Consider the following 25,766-nt stretch of genomic DNA (forward strand, 5'->3'; position numbering starts at 1 on the left):
GAGCCCGGCTCAGGGCTCAATCCCACAACCATGAGACCATGACCTGAGCCGAAATCAAGAGTCAGACGCTCAACTGGCTGAGTCACTCAAGCGCCCCAAGTCAATTCATTTTTTTTTAAAAGATCACTCTGGGGGCACCTGGGTGGTTCAGTTGGTTGGTTGGTTAAGCGACTGCCTTCGGCTCAGGTCATGATCCTGGAGTCCCAGGATCAAGTCCCGTATCGGGTTCCCTGCTCAGCAGGGAGTCTGCTTCTCCCTCTGACCCTCCCCCCCTCATGCTCGCTCTCTCTCTCAAATAAATAAATAAAATATTAAAAAAAAAAAAATCCACATAAAAGATCACTATGGCGGGGCGCCTGGGTGGCTCAGTTGGTTAAGCGACTGCCTTCGGCTCAGGTCATGATCCTGGAGTCCCTGGATCGAGTCCCGCATCGGTCTCTGCTCGGCAGGGAGCCTGCTTCTCCCTCTGACCCTCCCCCCTCTCATGTGCTCTCTCTCTCTCTCTCTCTCATTCTGTCTCAAATAAATAAATAAAATCTTTAAAAAAAAAAATATTTAAAAGATCACTATGGCTGCTCAGGAAAGGACAGATGGGAAGGAAACAACAGAGAAATCAGGGAGACCAGTTAAGTGACGACTGCAGCACTCTAGACAAGTGCTAACAATGTTAACTAAGGTCATTTCAGTGAGTTGGAGAGGAGATTCAGAATATATTCTGAAGGTGGAATTTACAGAACTTACTAATAAATTCCAAGTTCAGGGTCAGAGAGAGACAGAGAGAAATAAAAAAATAATGATCTAGTTTCTGGTTTAAACAAGTGAAAGGATAACAGTACCAATGACTGAGATGAGAAAAGGTAGACACAAGGTTTGAAAAGGAAAATCAGAAGCTCTGTTTTGGACACGCTGACATCTGAGATTCTGTAAGACTTACAAGTGATGATGTAAATCAGGCAGGTGGCCATTCAAATCTGAAGCTTCAAAGAAAGGAGTGATCTAGAGATAACCGCTCAAGATAGGATGTGATTTCAGGTAATCAAACAATGACATTATTCATAAATTCAGGACGCCATGGAAAGAACTGGTTTTCTAGCCAAGCAACCAAAACATAAGTATAATTTAAGAAAATGGTTGGATTCAGATAGCATATTTAGAAGTCTAGAGATCCAAAAGTCCTTGTATTCTAATTCAAGGTTGTTCAATGATGATTTGAAGCAGTCTAATAAAAGTAACATCAGCGACCCTAAAGAGAAGCTAAACAAGAATTAAAGTAGGTCTTTTAGGCTAAAACAAACCTCCAGTAAAATGATGTGTAACAGAAAAAAGGATAAGAAGAAAAGAGGAGCGGGCGCCTGGGTGGCTCAGTTGGTTAAGCAACTGCCTTCGGCTCAGGTCATGGTCCTGGAGTCCCTGGATTGAGTCCCGCATCGGGCTCCCTGCTTGGCAGGGAGTCTGCTTCTCCCTCTGACCCTCCCAACCCTCTCCCCTCTCATGCTCTCTCTCTCTCAGTCTCTCTCTCAAATAAATAAATAAAATCTTTAAAAAAAAAAAAGAAAAGAGGAGCTTTCTGGAGAACTCCATATCTGCATTTAAGAGCGTAAATAAATACTGCACTTCATATAATCTAAACCAAAGACAAGAAACAGTGGTTTACTGTAAGCTGCTTCTAACTGCAAACTACATTTATATAACATAGTATGTAATATGTGGGTGTGTATGTATGGGGTGGAGTACATGTATAATTGTTATGTTGTTAGTTCCTTATGGACTTAGGTTTATTACTGTATCACTAACGCCATAATATATGGCACACACAGAGTGCTAACTAAATGTCTGCTTATTACATGAATGAACCAACGAAAATACATGCTTCAAGAAAATGAACCAAGACAGAAGCACAAAAACAACTTAATGCATAATTTAATATCTAACAAGACAAATTCAAAGATTTTTTTTTTTAAAGTTACAAATCCAAAGAAAGCAAAGACATGGATGGCTCTGGTCCAAAACATAGTTTAATAGTTTATCCCTCTGGAACTGACCTAGTACTTAACGGAAATTACTGGATTATAGAGATGTCTTTTTTCATTACTTATTAAGTAATTAGTCTAAAATTTAAAATTTAAATAATCAAGTAAATCAAAAGCTCCCACCTATAACATATAAAAACACTGGCAATATAATAGAAAATGCTTTTCCTTGTGCAGTTAGGTGAACACAGTATTTGTGGGAAAACAAGAGAACTTTAGAAAATATACAGAAATGCTTGTGTTTGGAAATGCAATAAATACATTAATGAGAGCATCTGGAAATATAAAATATCCTACCTGCAAGCAAAGTACAATGGAGTAGCTCCAGATACATTTGGTCTGTTAATATCAGCACCACTGTCTAGCAAGCACTGCACTGTCTGGAGGAAAAAGAAACAAAAAGTAAAGCCAGAGAAGTCAAACAAAGACACAATTATCACAGTTTAAATAGATATGAGGAATGCTCCTGCCACTACCTGAAATTTTAAAGTAGAACAAGTAGGAACATGACAATTATGATGGCTGAACTTCTTCAACTTTTTGGTTAACTCTCTAGAAACAATATATGTGGAATTATCAATGTAATATAACCTGTGTTAACCCGGGAAGGCTCTAGAAAATCGCTGACACACGTAGCTACCAAGGACTTGAAAAATGGCTAGAATAACTAAGGAACTGAATTTTTAATTTTATTTTATAATAATTAACAAGTTTAAATAGCCACATATTGCTAGTAAAGTTAGCACAGCTCCTCTAGATATTTGAATTTAGAAACCACAATTTTGCCTCTAAAAACAAAAAATAGGTACCAGAACTATCACTTTCTTAAACTCAAACATAATTATTAATCATAATTATTAAAGTTCAAAATGTTAAAAAGCTAAGAAGTCCTTTTGCTAGTAACAGTAACCAGTTTCTGGTAACTCAGTTTCTCTGATAGTCTCATTTATACATACTCTGACTCCTAAGCTCACTTCTGCAACCATCTGAGTCATACTAAGAAAAAGCAAGTTAATGTAAAATCTTAATGTAAAATCACATATTTGGTAACTAGATCTATAGAATGTGGCTCTCCTGAAAGCCTTAAAAAAAAGAAAAGAATCTCTTCTGGTTTTATTCCTTTGATCTTCATTTGGGTTTCTCCTGCAAAAAGGAAGAAAACATGTAAAAACCCAAAAGTTTTTGGAATTACACTGTTTAATATTACTTCTGGACTGAACACATATGTTCATTATTGCTGTTCTAAAACCTAATACAAGGTCAGTAAAATAATAAGGCTATAAGCCCACAAGGAAGAACAGGAAAGAACACAACAGCATACAAGACAAGTCAGTAAGTTTTGGGAAAGTGGCAAGCAAGTGGAGGAATAGAAACCAACTCAGCAGATCAAAAGCAGCTGAAGTCTAAGTGCCTGCAAACGTGGATTCCAACACACCACCAAATTCTCCCTGTAGAACACACATACAAAATACAGGGACTGGAAGTACCAGGTACCTTCTAAGACAGGAATAGTTACAAAGAGCTCTAAACAGGAATATTAGTGAAAGCCTATAAAAGAAACAGCTGGACCTTACCACTGGACCCTTTATCCCCATGCCACAGAGTTAGCCACTATCTCTCCCTACAGTGTCTCAAAATAGTGAGGTTTATCATCTGGACAAAGTGAGTAGGGAGGCTCTAGACTGACAAGCAAGATACCTAGGTAAAGCAGAGATAAGGAGCCACGATGAACACAGTTAAGTGAAAACTTCCAGCCCCCACATTCCACTAGGCTCCCAGAAATCCAGTAGCCAGGTTAAACCTCAAAGGGTGGAAAAACTAAGAAATTCCCAAGTTAAAAAAAAAAGGAACTGATACTATCTAATGAATCTTTCTTTGTAGAAAATAGTCCTGAGATATTCTGTAGGAGCATATACAAAAAATTACTAATTCATAAAAAGAAAATTGAACAAAGCCAATTATTAACGTTAAGAAAAACAGTCACCCTTGGGCGCCTGGGTGGCTCAGCTGGTTGCGCGACTGCCTTCGGCTCGGGTCATGATCCTGGAGTCCTGGAATCGAGTCCCGCATCGGGCTCCCTGCTCGGCGGGGAGTCTGCTTCTCCCTCTGACCCTTCCCCCTCTCATGCTCTCTCTCTCTATCTCGTTCTCTCTCTCAAATAAATGGGTAAAGTCTTAAAAAAAAAAAAAGTCACCCTAGACAGAAAATGTTATAATTCATTACTTGACTCAGCAGTAAACAATAGTTACCTAACTATATATACACCTAATCTTTTCTGTCAAAATTTACAATTTAATTTTAGAAATGGGGAAGAAGGCATGGGAAGAGGATTTAAATGAGTTAAATCCTCACTCACCAGGACAAGAAATGATTCAGCGATATCTGAAAGTTAAGAAAGAGCAACAGAAGCATATTATTTGGAAATAGATACCAGAAAGAAAACTAAAAGTGCTGAAAATTGTTGCCTGGTGTTCATGACTGGACAAAAAAGGACGGTTTAAGGGACTATCTTTATTGAAAAGATTCTGATAAAAGTGAAATATTTTAAGATATAGTATTCATGTATTACTACTTGAATTCACTTCTAACCCAAGAGGAATAGAAACACTGTTACATAGAATTTTATTATCAGCTATAGAATTCCTTTAAACTGAGGACAAGTGGTCAAGCACAGCTTTCAAATATAAGAAAAATACTATTTTATAAGACAAGGCCTACTTGAGCCTTTTGATTATGGCCTTCTCCTTTCTGAGTTTTGACCTAGAAGCTGTGTCTGCATGGCCCAAAACAAGAATGAGATGGACAGCAGCAATAATGTTCATTAGCTGTTATAGAAATTAGACAAAAAGCCGTAACTCAAAAGGCTCAGGAGAGATGAAAGCACTATATATATTGAAAATATATACTAATATGCAATTAAAACCAAGCAATTCACATAGAAGCAAAATAAATTATTATTATTAGCTTAAAGACTTTTTTTTTTAAAGTAATCTCTACACCCAACGTGGGGCTTCAACTCACAACTGCTAGATCAAGAGTTACATGTTCCACTGACTGAGCCAGCCAGTTGTCCCAGAAGCAGAAATAAATTATTAAAAAACATACTATGCATTTACAAAAATTATATAGTTGTTTAAAATACATAATGATATAATAATATGAATAACCTTAACATGTGCCTGGACACTGTGCTAATAAATTTAATACATCCTGTGAGGAAACATATTCTCTCTACTCTTAAAGTAGGAAACTGTCCAATATCTGCCCCCCTCCCCCAACAAAAAACAACAACAACAAAAAACTATTCTCCTATTCCTGGATAATCTACCGGCGGGAGTGGGGGGTCCTTCCTCCATACAGTATAAGAAACTGCTAGGAAAGATCCTTGAAAGAAAAGCATTGAAAGGGTATTTTCATATGGCTTCGAGAAACCCTTGAGAAGAAACAACACACTTTCAACAGACTTCATGACCCTTCAAGTGATAAAACAATATTCTGAGTGGAAAACTAATGTGCAAAGCTAATGTTTGGGTCAATCTCCAAAGTCATTTAATTGAAGGCAGTGACTAACCAAGACCACCTGTGCCCAATACACTGAAAAATTACAAAGCAAGAAATCCAAGGCAGATCTACTTTATTGGCGTCAACTCGCTAAATAACACTGATCAAAGTAAAAAGGAATAGATATTCAATATTAAAATTACAAGTAAAAATCTGAGTTGTGGTATTTCTACTTGCTAAAAGACAAAACAACAAAAACAGCATCTTTATCTTTTATTAAAAATAATTCTGATATGACTTGACAGCAATGCACGAATTACTTATCCACTAAGAAAAACAGCCAACTCACTAATCAATGACTGGTTTACACAGGTTTTTCTATAGAAACCTGTCCACCTAAACCTATCAAAACTTTGAAGTATTATATAACATCTAGTAAAAATCATTATTATCCAGTTGTGTCTAAAATTACAGTAACAGAACTATTATTTGCTCACATTTCCCAGAAGTGATTAAAGGAGAATTCTAACATTAGAATAAATAAAATTACTCTGAACATAAAAATAAAATCCAAAATGTTAGTCTATCTACCTTTGTGCCTCAAGGCTGAATCCAATGAAATGTTTTTGCAAAAGCTTTCAATTAAGTTTGCGTGGCTGTCCTGTAATTCTCTGGATGAAAAGCTTGAATGCTGACTAAAAGGTATCAGGAGAGCTGACTGAACATAGGTAAACACTGTTCCTTACCAAGTTTACAATTTCAGTAAAACATGCAGTCAGTTCTTTCAAAGACAGTGTATGTAATACTAATGTCAAACAATTCTTTTAAGTTTCAGGAGCTTAAATATATCCTAAGCAGGGTTCAACTATCATTTTATATTGTTTGTGAAGCTTCATATTTAGCTATATAAATTTAGCAACATCTAATCCCGCTGTGTACTCTAATTTACACAAACTGTGACTAAACCATTCAACAATTCGCTAGGGTTTTTAAATCCAAGTTATTCTAGGAAAACAATAATCAACCATTTGTGGCAATTTAACACATTAACAAATCTTAAAGAACTAATAACAAAGGAAAAAGTCACCAAAAGTAAGTTCAGTTTATGGCCAAAATAACTGGAGTCAATTATATCCATGTAGAATAATATTAGGTTTTACCATACTTTCTAAAAATGAGATTAAAAATCAAGTAACACACTGGTCCTAGCTTACTGCACAAGACTAAATGAATTAAGGGTCCAGATAGAGTGCTCTCTGTACTTTCCTTGCAGAATCACATCATACACATTAATAATGGTGGAAGGAAGGAAGGAAGGAAGGGAAGGAGAGAGGGAGGGAGGAAGTAATAGTACCAATACTATTATTGCTCTTAAGTGTCTTCCAAAGTGTTCACAACGCTTTACTTAATTACATAAACAGTAAACAGAATATACCATAGGAGGTAGGTATGGGCAGGGGAAGAAAAATTTGCCAAAGACTATATAATAGGCCAGCTAAATAACCAAACTCTGAAGTGATTTTTAAAATCAATATCCCAAGACAAACCATAATTTTTGCTATTGTAAAGCTAGTAACAGCTGACCTAAGGAAAGTTATAAAAAATTAAATTCCTAAGGAGTTGTTATGCTCATTTCTTTCATCTGATCCTTTTTAAATAGGAACAGAGTAGTTTAAAATCTATTGGGGCACCTGGGTGGCTCATTTGGTTAAGCATCCAACTCTTTTTTTTTTTTTTTTTAAGCATCCAACTCTTGACTTTGACTCAGGTCATGATCTCAGGGTCATGAGATCTAGCCCCGTCTCTCAAAAATAAAAAATAAAAAAAACTCATAGTGCTATTATGTTGCAAGGACATAAAATGGTCAAAATGCATTCTCAACTACCCAAACCACTTCCTTTCAACAAGATCTTTATCATGGTTTACTTCTAACAAAACCAACACATCTATATTAAATCATGGCAAAGATTATTCAATTTCTTAGTTACAACAAAACTGCATTTTTCTTCTAAATCTTTTGTCTTTTAAAATATAATGTAAATCTGAACAGCACTTCTTGTTATTAAAGCGAAAATAGCAGTATTCAGTTACAAATTCTACAAAGCTTTAGAGCTCTTAACCAGTTGATCAAAATCTTTTCATGCTCTCCTGAGATTTACCCTAAAGTGAGATTAGAAAGTAAATTTAAGAGGATTTATCATATCTCTTTAATCTGAAAAGTGCTACTAATTAATACCTTTTAAAAATATTTTTTTAAGATTTTTTATTTATTTATTTGAGAGAGACAGAGAGAACACGGGCAGGGGAGGGACAGAGGGAGAAGAAAAGGGACAAGCAGACTCCCCGCTGAGCAGGGAGCCCAACTACAGGGCTTGATCCCAAGACCCTGAGATCATGACCTGAGCTGAAGTCAGATGCTTAACCGACTGAGCCACCCAAGAATCCCTCTTTAAATGGAGCTTCTTTCTCCCTTTAAAGTTTTCTATTTTATTTTGTAAAACATATATAATCAATATGCAAGCTTTTAAGCTTAAAAATAAATCTTGAAACCTATATGCACTGCTACATGTCTATATGGAACCAAGTTCTGAAGACCTTTTAATGAATTTATGCATGAACTGACTTTGAGACAATAAAAAGGCCATTTTTACTTGCAGCTAAAGTAAGTCAGTAGGATACCTGACAAAGCATTTTATACTCAGTGTTCAACTTATGGAAAGATATACAAAGAGTTAAAAAAATCAATAATCCCTATCCTGTAATAATTTATCATATCTATGCTCATCCAATGAGATTTGAACATGTCCCAGAAATACATAAGTAATTATAAGGCATAGGTAATATTAGCACAACTACCAACAAAGATTTTTAGGAGTATAATTCAGCCTGGAGGCTAAAAGATAGACTAATTTTTCAAGATTCCTTCCTGCATCGAGGAAGAATTAAAGATGCATACAATGATTCATAAAACACTAAACATACTCTTTATCTGTTCATGATCCTCACAGATAACTATAATTGACCAACTATAATAAAATGGAATCTCACTCACCAATACAATCAACCACAAGTCAACATGGCTTTTTGTACCCTTCCTCCTCTACTCTATCTGCAAAACCTCACTCTGTGAAACTCATCATCGCAGTGAAGTCAGGCCCCCTTATAAATCTTTTGAGATTATAATTCTTCAAAGGCATCTGACTATGAGGAATTCTCCCTTACTTCACCACACCTGCTTTAGGTTGTAAAGCATATGGAGTTTATTATAAAACTCATACTAACTATTCTTCAATGACCTCAGAAGGCAATTCTAAATTTTCAATGCAGCCTGTAATGCACATGTTTTGCAATAGGGTTTTCTTAGTAATTCTTGTCTCTTCACTGGCTCAAGGCAGCTAAAATTAGTTTTCATAGATCACTTCTGATCTGAATCCCAGTTTTTTGTATAAAAATTCTTGGCCAACAGGTAGGATTTATAATCTTATATATGACACTCCACTCCTGTTATGGCAAAGTGTTTATATTAAAGTGGGTGCTTTTCTGTCCTGTAACAACTACCAGCAGGACTCATCCTCTAATGTGCAACCATTGTTTAAAAACCTGGGCCATTCAAGATTAGGACATTTCAGATCATTTTTTTTCACACAGAATACTTTTTAAATTAATACTGCTGACTCTCAGAAAGTAAAAACTAATGAGAAGGAAATACTCCTTGAAAACATTGGGTTAGTTTTCAGATGATAAAGGACAAAAAATAAAAAATAAAAATGAACAACTAGTTTTCAGAAGAAATTCCAGGGAAGAAAAAAAAACTCTATATCCCTCCTCTTATGCAACTCATTAAACATAAGACAATGTTACTCTTGGCCTCACTATCTTAAAGAAGTGCAATACTCTGAATTATAATCACATATAAATCCATTTAAACATGTAGCATCCTACATCCTGAACCCAGATTAGGAAAAAAGTACAGAGATGAAAATCAAGATTCCAGCAGGAATTCTCAGAACACAAAGATAAGACTCAGAGAGAGTGTGTCCAAAACAATACATATTGGGCGCCTGGGTGGCTCAGTCGGTTAAGCTCTGCCTTCGGCTCAGGTTATGATCCAAGGGTACTGGGAGCGAGCCCCACATTGAGCCCTGACATCACATCAGGTTCCCTGCTCAGTGGGGAGCCTGCTTCTTCCTCTCCCTTTGCCTGCCACTCCCCCTGCTTGTGCTCTCCACTGTCAAATAAATAAATAAAATCTTTAAAAAAAATACATATTAAACACACAAATTTCTGTATCTGCAGTTATTGATGGTGATTTTTTTTGTTTTCGGCTGGTTTTTGTTGTTGTTCTTGTTATGGTTAACAAGTAAATAAATTTCTATTAACAACAATGTTAAATGTGGGGAAAAAAAAAAAACTCAAAAGTAACCAGGACAGGAAACTATAACAAGGCAGATTTTAAATTTTAAACTAACAATTTTTATATAAGGCAGCAGTCTCCTAATAAAAGAAAAACTATTAGCAACTTTTAAAGTTAGATGTTTGTACATGGAAGCAAGAGGAAAGTACTGACGTAAAACAAATGCATGATCTTAGAAATCTAAGTAAGAAAGAAAACAACCATCACTCTAGTCTTGCATCATATTCCAAGACAGCAGAAAAATATGATAATCTAAGCTGAAATATTTAAGCAATGTCAGTGCTCACTTTCTTACCATCTAATCCCAGTAACTGAGGCATAATGGTAAAAAATAAAATATAAAAAAGTTATGTGATAATAAGATTGAGAATAAGAACATTATTAGAATTACATGTGATGGACATTGAGGAGGGTAATGTGCTATGGTGAGCACTGTGAATTGTTTAAGACTGATGAAGCACAGACCTGTACCCCTGAAACAAATAATACATCATATGTTAATTAAAAAAAAAGAAAAAAAATTACATGTGAACATACATTTAAAATTTTAGTATATTCAGCTATCAAAATCTATGAATCAGAAATAAATTTGAAATCCAAATACTTTAAACAGATTTAAAAGCACTATTTTCTATTCTTTTTATCCACAAAGAATATATATTAATCATAAGTCCATATGATGCAAAAAATGTTTTAAGATTTTGCTACGATGCTTCATGTTCCCAATTATGCACAGTGAAAAACTTTTCATGAATTCAAAGTTTTCAAAAATAAATACATGCAACTTAAAGTCCTCATGGCTGAATTTACCGTCTTGTGACCGTTCTGGCAAGCCACATGCAGCGCTGTCTGCCCCATCGCATCCTCAACATCGACGTCACTGACGTGTTGTACAAGGTCATGGAGTAGTTCTGTCCGCCCATTCACGGCCAGCCAGTGTATCTGTACAGCCATTTAGTTACTTAACATTTGTGCAAGGAGTGTTTCATAAAAACAGCAGATAAATATTGCTATTATTTCTCAAACGTGAGTATGATATACACACTAAAGATTAAAATAAAAGCCCATATATTTTCCTATTTTTTATATGGGGAAAATATGCATCAAGATGTAGATTACACCACCATGTACTTCAAAATCAAGCATTTCATGGATCACAACAGTTAAATACCCTAGACTTAGGATCACCAAATACCCTGCTTCCTAGATGATCCTGGACTCTATGCAGAGCTTGTCTCTAAAGAAAAGGTACTGGATACTTTTCCTTCCCCAGAAGTAAACATGAATAAAAAGGTAATTAACACAACAGACATCATATTCTTTACTTCTTGTATTTTCCAAATAACTCATGTATCATACATAAATAGTAATACATAGGGAGGATAAAATACTTATAACTCTACCACTCAAAGATAATCAATGTTAAAACTCTGGACTATGCTATCCATGCATTTTTCAATTGACTGTTTTCCATTAAAAACTGTATCATGAAACTTATTTTAGGATGGCAGCTTAAACACATGCATCGACTTCTATTTCTTCCCCAAACACCACTGAAATGACAATAAAGAGTTCTTTCCTTAAAAGACAGACCCATTACGATAAAGATAAAAAGATACTATAATAGCAACAAGTTTTCCAAGTTAAAAGTTTTTGTCTGACTTGTCAGAACAAAAAACTGAATCCTAAACCAGTAATAGAAAAAGCCAAGGAAGGTGACTCAGATCACTAAAATCCCAAAAGGCTCAAGAATCGGTGATAAGCAACTTGCATCTCTTGAAGTAGGGATGAAAACTGGTGGATTTAGACCCTTATATCTTCAACCCTCCCCAACTCTTCCAGGCCAATAACTGCCCCTTCCCAATCAGAGAGAACACAAGAGGCTTGAAAACAATCTCTAGTGACAACCGGCACAATGAAGCAAGAATATCACATTGTAAAAGGGAGACAAAGTCGTTTACATACTGAATACTGAAATCCCAAAGAATTCTCCTCTACCTAACATCGAGAATGCTAACACCCTCCTGGCAATTGTTAGAGGTTTCTCTGAGGAATCTAACCAGCTTGAGAGTAAATGCCTAAAGAAATTGGTATCGGGAAGTATCCAAAAGGCAAATGCCCAAGAACACTGAAGCCCATAGTGAATAAACCTCATTCATTCAAACGGGGCTTTCAAATAGCTTTTTCCAATTCCACCAAACATTTGACAAATGCATCTAGTTTGAAACACAAAATACAAAAAAAAAAAAGAAGGAAAAAAAAAAAACATAGGGAAAAAAAAAGCAGAGAAGGAACCATGAATATTCAAAGAAAAACTTCAAAAGAAAAAGCTATATTTAATACTCTCAAGAGAGGGGCGCCTGGGTGGCTCAGTCGGTTAAGCGTCTGCCTTGGGCTCAGGTCATGATCCCGGGGTCCTGGGATCGAGCCCCACATCGGGCTCCCTGCTGAGCAGGGAGCCTGCTTCTCCCTCTGCCTCTGCCGCTGCCCCTGCTTGTGCTCTCTCTCTGTCAAATAAAAAAAGAAAAAAAAAAATACTCTCAGAGAGAAAACATACTGACTGCATCCTTCAAACAAGAACAGGCTATTATTTTTTTTTAAAAGGACAATGAAAAGCAAACAAACTCCTGGAACTTAATACTGTGACAGAGACACGCAAACTCAAAAAAGATTTAGAATATTGAGGAAGCCTCCCAAGAAGCACAAAAAGACAAAGAAATGGGAGAAACAAGAGAAAAGGTAAGAAAATTAAAAGGTTAGCCCAAGAGGTCCAATATTCAAATAACAGGAATTCAAAAAGGAGAGAACAGGCAAAACAGAAGACTGAAATCATCAAAGAAGTATTTTACGAAAATTTTTCCTGAGTTCCCATTACATGAGCTTCCAGGATAACACCTCAGCATTACCCAGCCAAATGGATATAATTAAACCAAACCCAGACCTATAATCCTAAAATTTTAGAACTCTAAAGACAAAGTAGGTTCAATAAGTTTCTAAAAAGGAAAAACACAACAGGTTTCATAAAGAGTCAAGAATCTAAATGGTGGGGCACCTGGGTGGTGCAGTCGGTTAAACATCTGACTCTTGGTTTTGGCTTGAGTCCTGATCTCAGAGTTATGAGATCGAGCCCCAGATCCCTCTCTGTGCTCAGTGAGGAGTCTGTTTAAGACTCCCTCGGGCGCCTGGGTGGCCCAGTCGGTTAAGCGGCTGCCTTCGGCTCAGGTCATGATCCCAAGGGTCCTGGGAATGAGCCCAACAGCTCCCTGCTCAGCTAGGAGACTGCTTTTCCCTCTCCCTCTGCCTGCCACTCCCCCTGCTTATGCTCTCTCTCTCTCTGTCAAATAAATAAATAAATATTTTTTTTTTAAAAAAGACTCTCTCGGGCACCTGGGTCGCTCAGATGGTTAAGGGTCTGCCTTCGGCTCAGGTCATGATCCCAGGGTCCTGGGATCGAGTCCCGCATCGGGCTCCCTGCTCCTTGGGAGCCTGCTTCTCCCTCTGCTTCTCTCTCTGTCTCTCATGAATAAATAAATAAAATCTTTAAAAAAAAAAAAAAAGACTCTGTCCCTCTTCTTCTGCCCTTCCCCCACCCCATGCAAACACTCTCTCCATCTCTCAAATAAATAAATCTTTAAAAAAAAAAAAAAGAATCTAAATGGCACCAAACTTCAAAACTGAAAGCTACAAGACAATGAAGCAACGTTTTCAAAATTCTAAGGGAAAACAATGTGCAGCCCAGAATCTTATTACCAGCTAACTCATTATTAATGATTACATAATCAGACTCAAAATTCAAGTAATGCGAAGTATAAACGAATTTACTTCCCATTAACTCTTTGTCAGTTAACTACTGGAAAATGTGCTCCAGCAAAGTGACAGAATAGTTATCTGCAAAGACAGACACAGAATCCATATAAAAAAGAACCCAAAACAAGAGAAAGGCAAAAGAAATCTCCAGAATGATGAAGAGATATTCTAAACAAAAACTGTGAAGGAGGCCTAGAAATCACCCAAACCAGCTTAGAGAGGACAGAAGTCTCCATAAAAGACTCCTTTCAAAATTAATCAAGAAGATGAAAGACACTGAATACTTATGAGGATATTTACAAAGCTCAGGTAAAGTTTCACAATGAATTAATAATAAGTACTTAGAAAAGTTTTAAAAAAAATTTAAGCTGCAATAAGACAAGAAACAAAGACCTAGAGATTAGAAAGGAAAGATAAAATTATCTCTATTTGCAGATGACATGACCGTCTACATAGAAAACCCTAAGGAATCTACAAAAAACTCCTAGAACTAATACGTGAGTTCAGCAAGGTCACAAGAATACATGATAAACACACAAAAAAGGAATTGCATTTCTACAAACTATCAGTGAACATGCAGAAACCAAAATTAAAAACATACTACTATTCAGTATTGCTCCAAAGAAAATGAAACTTAGCTATACATATACACTTAAAACATGCACAAGATCTGTATGGTGAACAGTACAAGAGATAAAATTTCATTTACAAAAAGAAATCAAAGACCTAAATAAATGAGGAGACATACTGTGTTTCCAGTAAAGATATCAATTCTCAAACTGATCTATATTTAATACAATCTCAGTAAATATCCCAGCAAGGTTTTTTTGTCATAGTCAAGTTTATTCTATAAATAAGTTTATTCTATCTATAAATTTATGGCAAAGAAACCAGAATAGCTAATATAATCCTGACACAGAAAAATAAAGTGGGAGGAATTACTCAACCAGATATTAAAGCTTACTATTTAGTATATAGCTACAGTAATCCAAACGGTGGTATTGGCAAAGGGACAGTCACATAGATCCCGGAAACAGAATTAAAAACCCAGAAAAAAGTCCATATAAATATGCCCCATAGATTTTTGAGAAAGATGAAAAACCAATTTCATGCAGGAAGGATAGACTTTTCAACAATAGTGCTCGAGTAAGTGGACTTGATGAGCAAAAAAAGGGACGCCCGGGTAGCTCAGTTGGTTGAGCATCTGCCTTCAGGCTCAGGTCCCAGAGTCCTGGGATCGAGTCCCACATTAGGCTCCTTGCTCAGCAGGGAGCCTGCTTCTCCCTCTGCCTGCCGCTCCCCCTGCTTGTGTTCTCTCTCTCTGACAAATAAATAAATAAAATCTTAAAATAAAAAATGAACCTCAACTTAAGCATCACATCTTACACAAATATTAGCTCAAAATAGATCATAGATTTAGATGTAAAGTATAAAATAATAAAAATTTAGAAAAAAAATCTGAAAACATCTTCAAGATCTAGAGTTAGACAGAGTCCTTTAATTTGATACCAAAAGCATAATCCATAAAAGGAAAAACTGATATACTGGCCTTCATCAAAACTGAAAACTTTTATACAAAAGATCCTGTTAAGAATTAAAATGGCAGAGGGGCGCCTGGGTGGCTCAGTCGTTAAGCGTCTGCCTTTGGCTCAGGTCATGATCCCAGGGTCCTGGGATCGAGTCCCACATCGGGCTCCCTGCTCGGCAGGAAGCCTGCTTCTCCCTCTCCCATTCCCCCTGCTTGTGTTCCCTCTCTCGCTGTGTCTCTCTCTGTCAAATAAATAAATAAAATCTTAAAAAAAAAAAAAAAGAATTAAAATGGCAGAGAACTGGGTGTTATATGCAAACAATGCATCATGGAACACTACATCAAAAACTAATGATGTAATGTATGGTGATTAACATAACACAATAAAATTTAAAAAAAAGAATTAAAATGGCAAACTAGAGATAGAAGAAAATATTTGCACATCACATACCTGATAAAGGACCCATATCATCAGTATATAAAGCACTCTCACAGCTCAAGAGTTAAAAGTAATCCAATTAAAAAATGGGCAAATGACATGAATCAACCTTTCACATAGAAAGATATACAGATAGCAAAATTACTCAAAGAATACAAAAATACTAATTCAAAGGGATACATGCACCCCAATGTTTATAGCAGCATTATTTACAATAGCCAAACTATGGAAACAGCCCAAGTGTCCATCAACTGATGAACGGATAAAGATGTGATATATATACATAAGAGAATATTACTCAGCCATAAAAAAAAGAATGAAACCTTGCCATCTGCAATAACACAGATGGAGCTAGACAGTATAATGCTAAGTGAAATAAGTCAGTCAGAGAAAGACAAATACTATATGATTTCACTCATATGAGGAATTTAAGAAACAAAAAAAAAAACAAGAGAGGGGAAGGGGGGGGAGGGGAAAGGCAAAACAAGAAACAGATTCAGAAACTGACAGCTACCAGAGGGGAGGTGGGTAAGGGGATGAGTTAAACAGGTGACAGGGATTAAGGAGTACACTTACTGTAATGAGCACTGAATCACTATATTGTACACCTGAAACTAATATAACACTGTAGCTTAACTAACTGGAATTTAAATAAAAACTTTAAAAAAGAAAAAAAAAGATACACAGATAGCAAAAAAGCACATGAAAAGATGTCAATTAGGCAAATGCAAATTAAAACCACAATGAGATAGCAACTACACACGTATTATGGCTAAAATAAAAAACAGTAACAACATCAAATGCTGGTGAGGATGCTGAAAAACTAGATGACTCATATACTGCTGCTCAGAGTATAAAATGTTGCAGGCACTCTGGAAAAGTTAGGTAGAACATTTTAAAACTAAACATGAAACTACGATACAACCCAGCAATTTCATTCTTGGGCATTTATTCTAGAGAAATGAAAAGTTTTACATCCACACAAAAACCTGTACATTGTTTACATTTATAGCAGCTTTATTCAAGATAGCCCCAAACAGGAAATGACCCAGATGTCCTTCAACAGGTAAATGGTTAAACCAACAATGGTACCTCTACACCGAGGAATACCAGTCAGCAATATAAAGGAACAAACTATTGATACATACAGTAACCTATGTCAATCTCCATGGAATATGATGAATGTACAAAAGCCAATCCTAAAAGGTTCCATACAATATAATTCAATTTATATAACATTCTTAAAAAGACATAATCTTAGAAATGGAGAACAGATTAGTGGTTGCCAAGGGTTAGGCATGGGGTGAAGGGGAGGAAAGGTGTGGTTATAAAAGAACAACACAAAACATCTTTGTAGAGTTGGAAATGTTCAGAATATTGACTATAGTAGTGGACACATGGACCTATACAGGTAATAAAACTGTATAGAACTTATTATACATAGACTCACACAGATAAAACTGGGTACAAATAAACACGTAAAACTGGGGCAATTGGAACAAGACAAATTATATCAGTATAAATATCCTGGCCATGATATTATACTATCATTTTGTAAAATGTGACCATTGAGGGAAACTGGGCAATATATAGAGGGCATTCCTCTGTATTATTTCTTACAGGTACATATGAATGTAAAATTATCTCAATTTTTTTAGAATGCCATTATTAACTACATGAAAATCAAAATGCTATGTAATAAAGAAAAGTAACTATAGCAAACTATTTGGCCTAACTATGAACAGTATGTATATAATTTTTAAAAAATCAAAATACTGAAAAATGATCTAATTAAAATTACAACTATATTGGAAAGGTGTGAGGGAAATGTGCTTGTACATGATGGGATAAGGGGAGGTGGGGCTGAAAAAGAAAGCAAATAACCTTATCTTCCATAAAGTCAATTGGTGATGCCTAAAACTGAAAAATCAAAAAATAGCAATACTAGCATGTTATTTAGATGTAAGGAAACAATATTTTTACATCTATTAAAATAGTTGAGAAGAGCTAACTACAGTTACAAGTTTATAGAGCCTGAGGAAGAAAGTCAAGAGAATATGTCCTTTTTGTGGGGTGGGATCACAATACAGATGTGTATTTATTTGAGGTATAATGTCATACAGTTCAAATGCCATACAATCCATCTATTTAAAATATACACCTTAGTGGTTTTGGTATATTCACAGTTGCGCACTCATCACCATAATCAATTTTAGAACATTTTCATTTCCCCAAAAAGAAACCCACTACCATTAGCAGTCACTGCCTATTTCCTCCCTTGTCCTGATATAGATAGGTAAGATACGTGTCTCACCCTGATTAAGTCAACATTGCCTGCAGTATTTTTTTACTAATGTTCTTTTGCTTTGTTCTTGTAGATCTCTGTTAGAGGCAATGAATTCTCTGACAGTTGTTGGGGGATGATATAGGCGGCATCGTCAACCAAATATTCCATCACTCCCACTTCTTCACTTTTATAATTTTGCTGAGTTCAGAACAAACCGAGTTAAGTCTAATGACCTTACCCCTAAAAGCAATATGTATAAGGCAGGGAAAAGTCTACGAAATCCTACCATGATTTTATGGTTTATGGTACTGAATGACAGCCTTTGCCGACACCAATACTTTGAATTGTTCTTTTGCTTGTCACTATCCCCAGGCCATCCTAGACAATGTGCCTTAGTAATACTCAGGATGGATAAGCATAAAATGTACTTCATTCAAAAAGCAGCAGAAGAGGGGCGCCTGGGTGGCTCAGTGGGTTGGGTGTCTGCCTTCGGCTCAGGTCATAATCCCAGGGTCCTGCGATCAAGTTCTGCATTGGGCTCCCTGCTCTGTGGGGAGCCTGCTTACCCCTCTCACTCTGCCTGCCACTCCCCCTGCTTGTGCTCGTGCTATCAAATAAATTTTAAAAATCTTTAAAAAAAAAAAAAAAAAGCAGTGGGAGAGGGCACCTGGGTGGCTCAGTTGGTTAAGCTCAGGTTGTGATCCCAGGGTCCTGGGAACGAACACCATGTCGGGCTCCCTGCCCAGCAGAAAGCCTTCTTTTCCCTCTCTCTCTGCCGCTCCCCCTGCTTGTGCTTTCTCACTCTCTCTCCCCCTATCAAATAAATAAATAAAATCTTTAAAAAAAAAAAGGGGTGGGAGAGCGATTTTGAAGGTGAATGTGGGAAGGGTAGGCTCTCTACTGCAGGATGTTCTTGAGCACATCATCTTGGGAAAAAAAAGCACATCTAGAAGCTAAAGATCTGGAAAGTGATCCCCGTAACTATCCATGCCAAAAACCTTTGGAAAGTCTCCATGAACCCCTGGGGTACCTGAACACCAGTTAAGCTCACCACTCTAATGTAGCATGCCTTCTTTCACCTCCAAGCATTCATGAATCTATTCCGTAGAGCCAGAACTCTCTTCCCGCCCCCCCCAGCCCCACAACCACCACTTTAACCAGTCTAACTTCTGTTTGTCCTTCTGGCCTCAGCTCATGTGATATGTCCCTGGGATGCCTCTTCTAATGCCCTAAGTGAGGATGGGTCCCCTGCCAGACTTCCATAGCATCTCCTTCTCCTATGTTGACATTCATTACACTGTGTTACCACTGCCTGTTAACTTTCCAGTCTTCCTGTAAGAAAAATAAGATAAAAACATGGAGGGAGGCAAATCATAAAAGACTCTTAACTACAGAGAACAAACTAGGGGGGGTGGGTGAGGGGATATGCTAAATGGGCTTTAAGGAGAGCACTTGTGATGAGCACTGGATGTTGTATGTAAGTGATGAATCACTAAATTCTACTCCTGAAACCAACACTGCACTAAATGTTAACTAACTTGAACTTTAATAAGAACTTGAAAGAAAAAAAAACTTCCCTGTCTTCCTTATACGTTTGGGGACAACAAGGACCATATTCATGGCTCTATCCCACAATAGCAAAGTGCCTAGCACATAGTAGGTATTCAAGAAATTCCTGTTGAAACAACAAATGAAGAAATATGAGGAGTCCTTTGTGAGGATAACCAGCCTAGAAAGCATGCACTCAACAGTTCTCTCTTTTTGTAAGAAAAATCCTGGGGCTCTTGGCTCCTCATTGAAAGTTTCTTCCAACTCAGGAGCCATTGGCTTTACTGTCCCACATGTTTGGTGGCAACTATTCAGTTCTGCAGCAACACGTTTTCACCATCCCAGCTTCCTTCAGCTGATCGGGTCAATGGGCCCAGCTGTTGAATTAATTCCATCATGGTGGTCTGGGACTAGGAAGAATCATGTTGGTGGCCAGAATAGTTTCCAAGAGGAGGCAGCACACTATACCATTCAGGGCCATAGGAGAAAACACCAAGGCTGGTCCCAGGCAGAAAGAGTGCAGAAACTATTTTTCTACAGTAAGCTTTGTAGAATCATTTGACTCTTTAAATAGATGCATTAATAATATTTTAGGTAAAAAACTTTTCTACTCTACTTCTCCTAAAGTTCAGGAGTGAAAGTGAGAAGTTAGCAGATAAAAATTTATGTGATTAGATTATGTTAATATTGAACATCTTATCTTGCCTATACTAGATAGTGTCCTAAAGATAGGTCTATGTTAGTTCCATAATTTTATAATCCTCAGTAGTAGGTACCATATCATTAAGCATCTGGTAAATATTCATTCTACAGTTTTTCTTTACAGAACAGATGGCATTATGTTGTTAATATATTAAAAAATCGGGGTGCCTCGTGGCTCAGCTAGTTAAGCATCTGCTTTCGGCTCAGGTCATGATCCCAGGGTCCTGGGATCAAGCCCCCCATCGGGCTCCCTGCTCAATGGGGAGCCTGTTTCTCCCTCTCTCTCTGCACCCCGGCTTGTACTCTCTCTCATTCTCTATCTCAAAAAAATAAATAAAATCTTAATATACACACACACACACATATATATAAAACAAAATCTAGATTATCACAGGAATTGTGGGTTCCATATTAATAATGATTGAGCTTATTCTTTATCTTAAATAACTCATTCACAGAGAACAAAGCAAATCTTAGGGAAGCTGTTTTTTTATGCCCAGTATCCCCACCTTCATTTTAGTCAGAAAGCCTTGAAAACTGGCATGGTATGTAAATAATATTCTTTATCCACAAATTAAAAGATTCAGAATCTACAAATACTACCAAGAAAGGTTAAAAAAAAAAAAAAAATTTTTTTTTTTCAAACCAAGAAACAGGCTCTTAACTACAGAGAACAAACTAATGGTTACCAGAGGGAAGGTGGGCGGGGGGGATGGGTGAAGTAGGTGTAGGGGATTAAGAGTACACTTATCATGATGAACACTTGATAACGTATAGAATTGTGGAATCACTATAGTGTACACTTGAAACTAATAGAACACTGTATGTTAACTATACTGGAATTAGAATTAAAAACTTAATAAAAAATTTTTTCAACTTTAATGAGGTATAATTGACAAAATTGTAGGATATTTAAAGGATACAACATATTGATTTGATAGGCATCATGAAAGGATTCTCAACATCCACTTAATTCATACATGCGTAACCTCACATACAGGAAGGTAAAATTTAATATATAAAATTTAACATCCACAGGGCGCCTGGGTGGCTCAGTCGTTAAGCATCTGTCTTCGGCTCAGGACATGATCCCAGGGTCCTGGGATGAAGCCCCGCATCGGGCTCCCTGCGTGGCAGGAAGCCTGCTTCTCCCTCTCCCACTCCCCCTGCTTGTGTTCCTGCTCTTGCTATCTCTGTCAAATAAATAAATAAAATCTTAAAAAAAAAAAAATTTAACATCTTCTGTCACAACTTCAAAATAATTTCTCAATAATCACATAATTCTCTTTTATATCTACTTCTAAAATGAATAAAGCTCCATTAAATAATGATAATGATTAATATTTTTAGATTTCATGTATAGAACTCTTGAATCACTATATTGTACATCTGAAACTAACATAACACTGTATATTAACTATACTGGAATTAAAATAAAATTTTTTAAAAATTTTTGGATTTCAACAATCTTTTCAGAAATATCCCACACTACCTCCAAATAACATCTACATGGATCAAAAATATATTAACTTATTTTTGAAAAGAAAGTGACACAGCAAAATGGATAAAAATACTAGTTTAGGTAAGATATAACAAGTCTGAAAGATATAGACCAAAATATTAACAGTGATTATCTCTGAGTGCAGAGGATATAGTGAGTGATCATTCCATTCATTACCTTTTTCCTTTCTACCTAGCCATCCAATTTTTCTGAAATGTACATATTAAAATAATTTTAAAGGACATAATAAAAAATAGCTCTCCTATAATGAACTCATAACACAGCAGACATGCTCCTAAAAAATCACCTGAAAGTCAGTGACAAAAGCTAGAGGACAAAGGCTTCAAAATAAATGAAAGGTCACAAACAAAAAGGAGAAAGGAGAAACATAGTGAACCCATAACTTCTCTTAATAAATACAGTAGAGAACTATGTCTCAAATCTTTCTACAGAAGTAACCTGCAGAAACACTTGTACTGCACTTTGCATCACTATCACCTTCAATATTATTTTCTAAAAAGTATTTTAAAGCTCTCACATAAATTCTTAGCACTTACTGCTGTAAGGCCTTCATTATTACAAATGTTGACATCAGCACTGTATTCTAATAATTTACTCATGCACTTCTTCTGCCTGAAAAGAAAAAAGAGACAGAATAACTGGTACAAGAAAAATAAGCCAATGACAATTATTTTACTGAAATATTGACTACACTCAATACTAGTTGATGGCAAGTATCAATCTACAGGTTTTTAAACAAACGTTTTAACATCTGAAATAAAATGAAAAAATTGTGACATATAAAAAATATGTAACAGTGTATATGTAATAGCGTATTATATACCATAGGTTACATATACAGTATTAACATATGGATATACTACATTTGTAGTACTATATATGCTATATACAAAATAGATAGTATATAATAGAGTATGTATGTTTATGTGTTACCATTCACTCAATTAGATCATAAATTTCTCAAGCCATGGGGCACCTGGGTGGCTCAGTCGTTAAGCGTCTGCCTTTGGCTCAGGTCATAATCCCAGGGTTCTGGGATCGAGCCCCCGCATCAGGCTCCTTGCTCCGTCGGAAGCCTGCTTCTCCCTCTCCCCCTCCCCCCTGCTTGTGTTCCCTCTCTCGCTGTCTCTGTCAAATAAATAAATAAAATCTTAAAAAAAAAAAAAATTTCTCATGCCATGAATTGTATATTTCTTTAATAAACTCAGTATTAAGCATAGCTAGGTGCTCTCAATGAACTCAATAAAACTTTATTGACTGATTATTAATTATTCAATCCTTTAAGTTAATAGCTAAAATTTTTATTAACTGAAAAGATCTTTTTAAAAGGGAACAAATTACTTTTCTAGCTTTGGTTTTTGTATCTGAAATGAAATTAAATGTCATTTAAAATCAGCATTATAGTCAAAGAAAAGAAAGAAAAAGTTCTGAGAAACTTGTAAGTTCAACATTTATAAAGCTTATCTAATAAACTGTTCTGAAAACCATAGGAAATAAATCTTCAACAATCCTGAGACAACAGACCAGACAGCCCTATTAAAATGAATACATTGTTCAAAATATGTGTATGTGTGCCTATACCCATATTGCTGGATTTCTAAAACATCTTCAAGAGCCTCTTAGACCACTTGCCTATTGCCAAAACAAACACTTAGGTGGAAATGGGCCAGGGAAATAGTCCCAAGGAGGTGTTTAGAGGGAGCTGCTGAAGAAAAGCAAAAATCCATAATGCTTCCCAAACCAAAAATGAACTGTAAAAGACAGAGAGCAGTATGAGAAATGTATCCTTTTTTTCCTCATTTAACAATCATTATTGATATTTTATAGAATCTCAGGATGTCAAAACAATCCACTAAATGAGCACTTATTTTGCCAAGAATTAGAGCTAAAACATTAATTAACACATGGGCTCTGTCCTTTATGAGGTCACAACCTAGCCCAAAATATAAAGAAAAAAATCGTGTTTCAAATCTGACCAACATGCAACCTAAGAATACACAACAATTCTGAAGTCTTTTATTTTTTTTAACAATCTCATATAATCATGAGCAACACTGGATCCTCCTGTACAGGAAGCAACTATTTTCCTGCCCAGATATTGCAACAATTACAGGAAGCTTATGGTAACCCAAATGACACAGGGGCAAATCATCCTAGTGCTCTGTGGTAGCTCAATGGGTCTTCTACTGGGAAGGAGGGCAATTAAGTACCAGCGCACCCAGTACTACCAGTTAATGAGAGGAATGATAAAGCAGGCCAGGAGAATTCTACTACTCATCTAACGGTAACTGAGGGAGCAAAACAAAAAACAAACTCCCAAACACGGATGGACAAGCAAAAGGGGCATAAGTCCCCTGTGACTTCCGCTTCAGCCTAGACAAATTTGAACTCATAAAGAAATTATAATAAAAAGCTATTTCTGAAAATATCAGAAGCTACAAGGAGTAACATGTACTCAAGCCACTCAGTAAACATTTATGGAGCCACTCTAAGTTGTACAAGGCACCCAGTAACAAAAACTAAAATAGTCAAGTATTGAATATCACAATCTTTATAGAAACAGAAAGGTATCCAAATTAGATGTTATGTTAAGGTTACAAACTCTTCTTATTCCTTCTCTCCTCACTGACTTGCCATGTAAATCAAGCGATTTCTTGGAGACATTAAGTCTCCAACTTAAATGTTCTCACACCTCCACCCAAAAAAAGATAAATATGTAAGGTGATAGTAGTGATGGATGTGTTTACTAACTAAATGAAAGGAATCCTTTCACAATGTAGATGTCTATCAAATCATAATGATGTACACTTTAAAAATCTTACAATTTTGTTGGTTATAGCTCAACAAAACTAGAAAAAAAAAAGTAATGATCTCCTAAATGACTTAAGTCTCTGACTACAATGGCAATAGACATTTTATCCCCACTGTGCACCAATCTCTCCTTTCACTTACAGTCGTTGATCTAGAGTACTGAGATATTTTTCTACGTGTAACTTTTTGAAAGAGATTTGTCACTAGCTTACCAACCCTTGGGATAACGTATCTAGATCTGAGATCAATTCAGCAAGGAATGAATTCAACAAGATCTATGACCTTGGGTGTGACACCCTACAAACATCACCAGTGTGGCTATTATAAAAATAGTTGTTTAATTAGCACATTGTTACCTTGTTACCTATCAGAACAGTGGACAACTGGTTCACATGCTAAATCAAGAACTGGATCAGACCAAACAGGGTCAAAGGAGTATGCCTTTTCCCTGTCCAACCTAGATATCACTATGGTTCTTTTATTTTTGGTTCCACTTTAATCCTTGTATGCAAAAATTTGGTCTCAGAATGATGCAGTACACAATTTTAGCCCCATATCTCAGTCAGGCATCTCCCTCAACTACCTAGAATCTCAGGTCAAAACAAGAAACAAAAATATTTTCAAGAGTAATCAAAAGAAGAGGGGCAGACGGGTGGCTCCATCAGTTAAGCTTCTGTCATCGACTCAAGTCATGATCCTGGGGTCTTGGGACTGAGCCCTGCAGCAGGCTCCCTGTGCAGTAGGGAGTCTGCTTCTCCCTCTCCCTCTGCCCCTCTCTCCCCGCCACTCATGCTCTCTCTCTCAAATAAATAAAATCTTTTAAAAAAAAAAGTAAACAAAAAAAAGAGACATAGGAATATACCTTTTTTTTGAGAGACAGGGGGAAGGAGAGATAGGGTAGGAGCAAAGGGAGAGGGAGAGAGCGAATCTTAAGCAGGTTCCATGTCCAGCACAGAGCCCAAAAGCGGTCTCATGACCCTGAGACCATGACCTGAGCCGAAATCAAAGAGTTTGAAGCTTAACTGACTGAGCCAACCAGGTGCCCTAGGAATATACTTTTATATATTTGAAACATGTTTATAAATATAAGTTCTTCAAGCCCTGAGTCAAAAACTACTTTTTTCATTTTAAACATAATTCCAGCCATTTGGTATGGTTTCTCAGTCCAACAGAATTT

General features: G+C 36.4%; 1 protein-coding gene across 4 annotated transcripts in view; it reads right to left on the bottom strand.

Moving 5' to 3' along the window:
- HACE1 (HECT domain and ankyrin repeat containing E3 ubiquitin protein ligase 1) overlaps positions 1-25,766 on the bottom strand; it is a 103,181-nt gene that overhangs the window by 66,831 nt on the left and 10,584 nt on the right. For 3 of the 4 annotated variants that reach the window (XM_006736862.3, XM_081828723.1, XM_081828724.1), the window contains 3 exons: positions 22,315-22,390; positions 10,756-10,887; positions 2,328-2,410 (listed from right to left, as the gene is read on the bottom strand). In XM_006736862.3, coding sequence (XP_006736925.1) covers positions 2,328-2,410; positions 10,756-10,887; positions 22,315-22,390 — 291 coding nt within the window. The remainder of the gene's footprint in view (positions 1-2,327; positions 2,411-10,755; positions 10,888-22,314; positions 22,391-25,766) is intronic. The other variant, XM_031031820.2, reaches the window with a different exon arrangement.

This window comes from Leptonychotes weddellii, chromosome 8 (genome assembly GCF_054177405.1).
Source record: "Leptonychotes weddellii isolate Sample4059 chromosome 8, ASM5417740v2, whole genome shotgun sequence".
Lineage (NCBI taxonomy): Eukaryota > Metazoa > Chordata > Mammalia > Carnivora > Phocidae > Leptonychotes > Leptonychotes weddellii.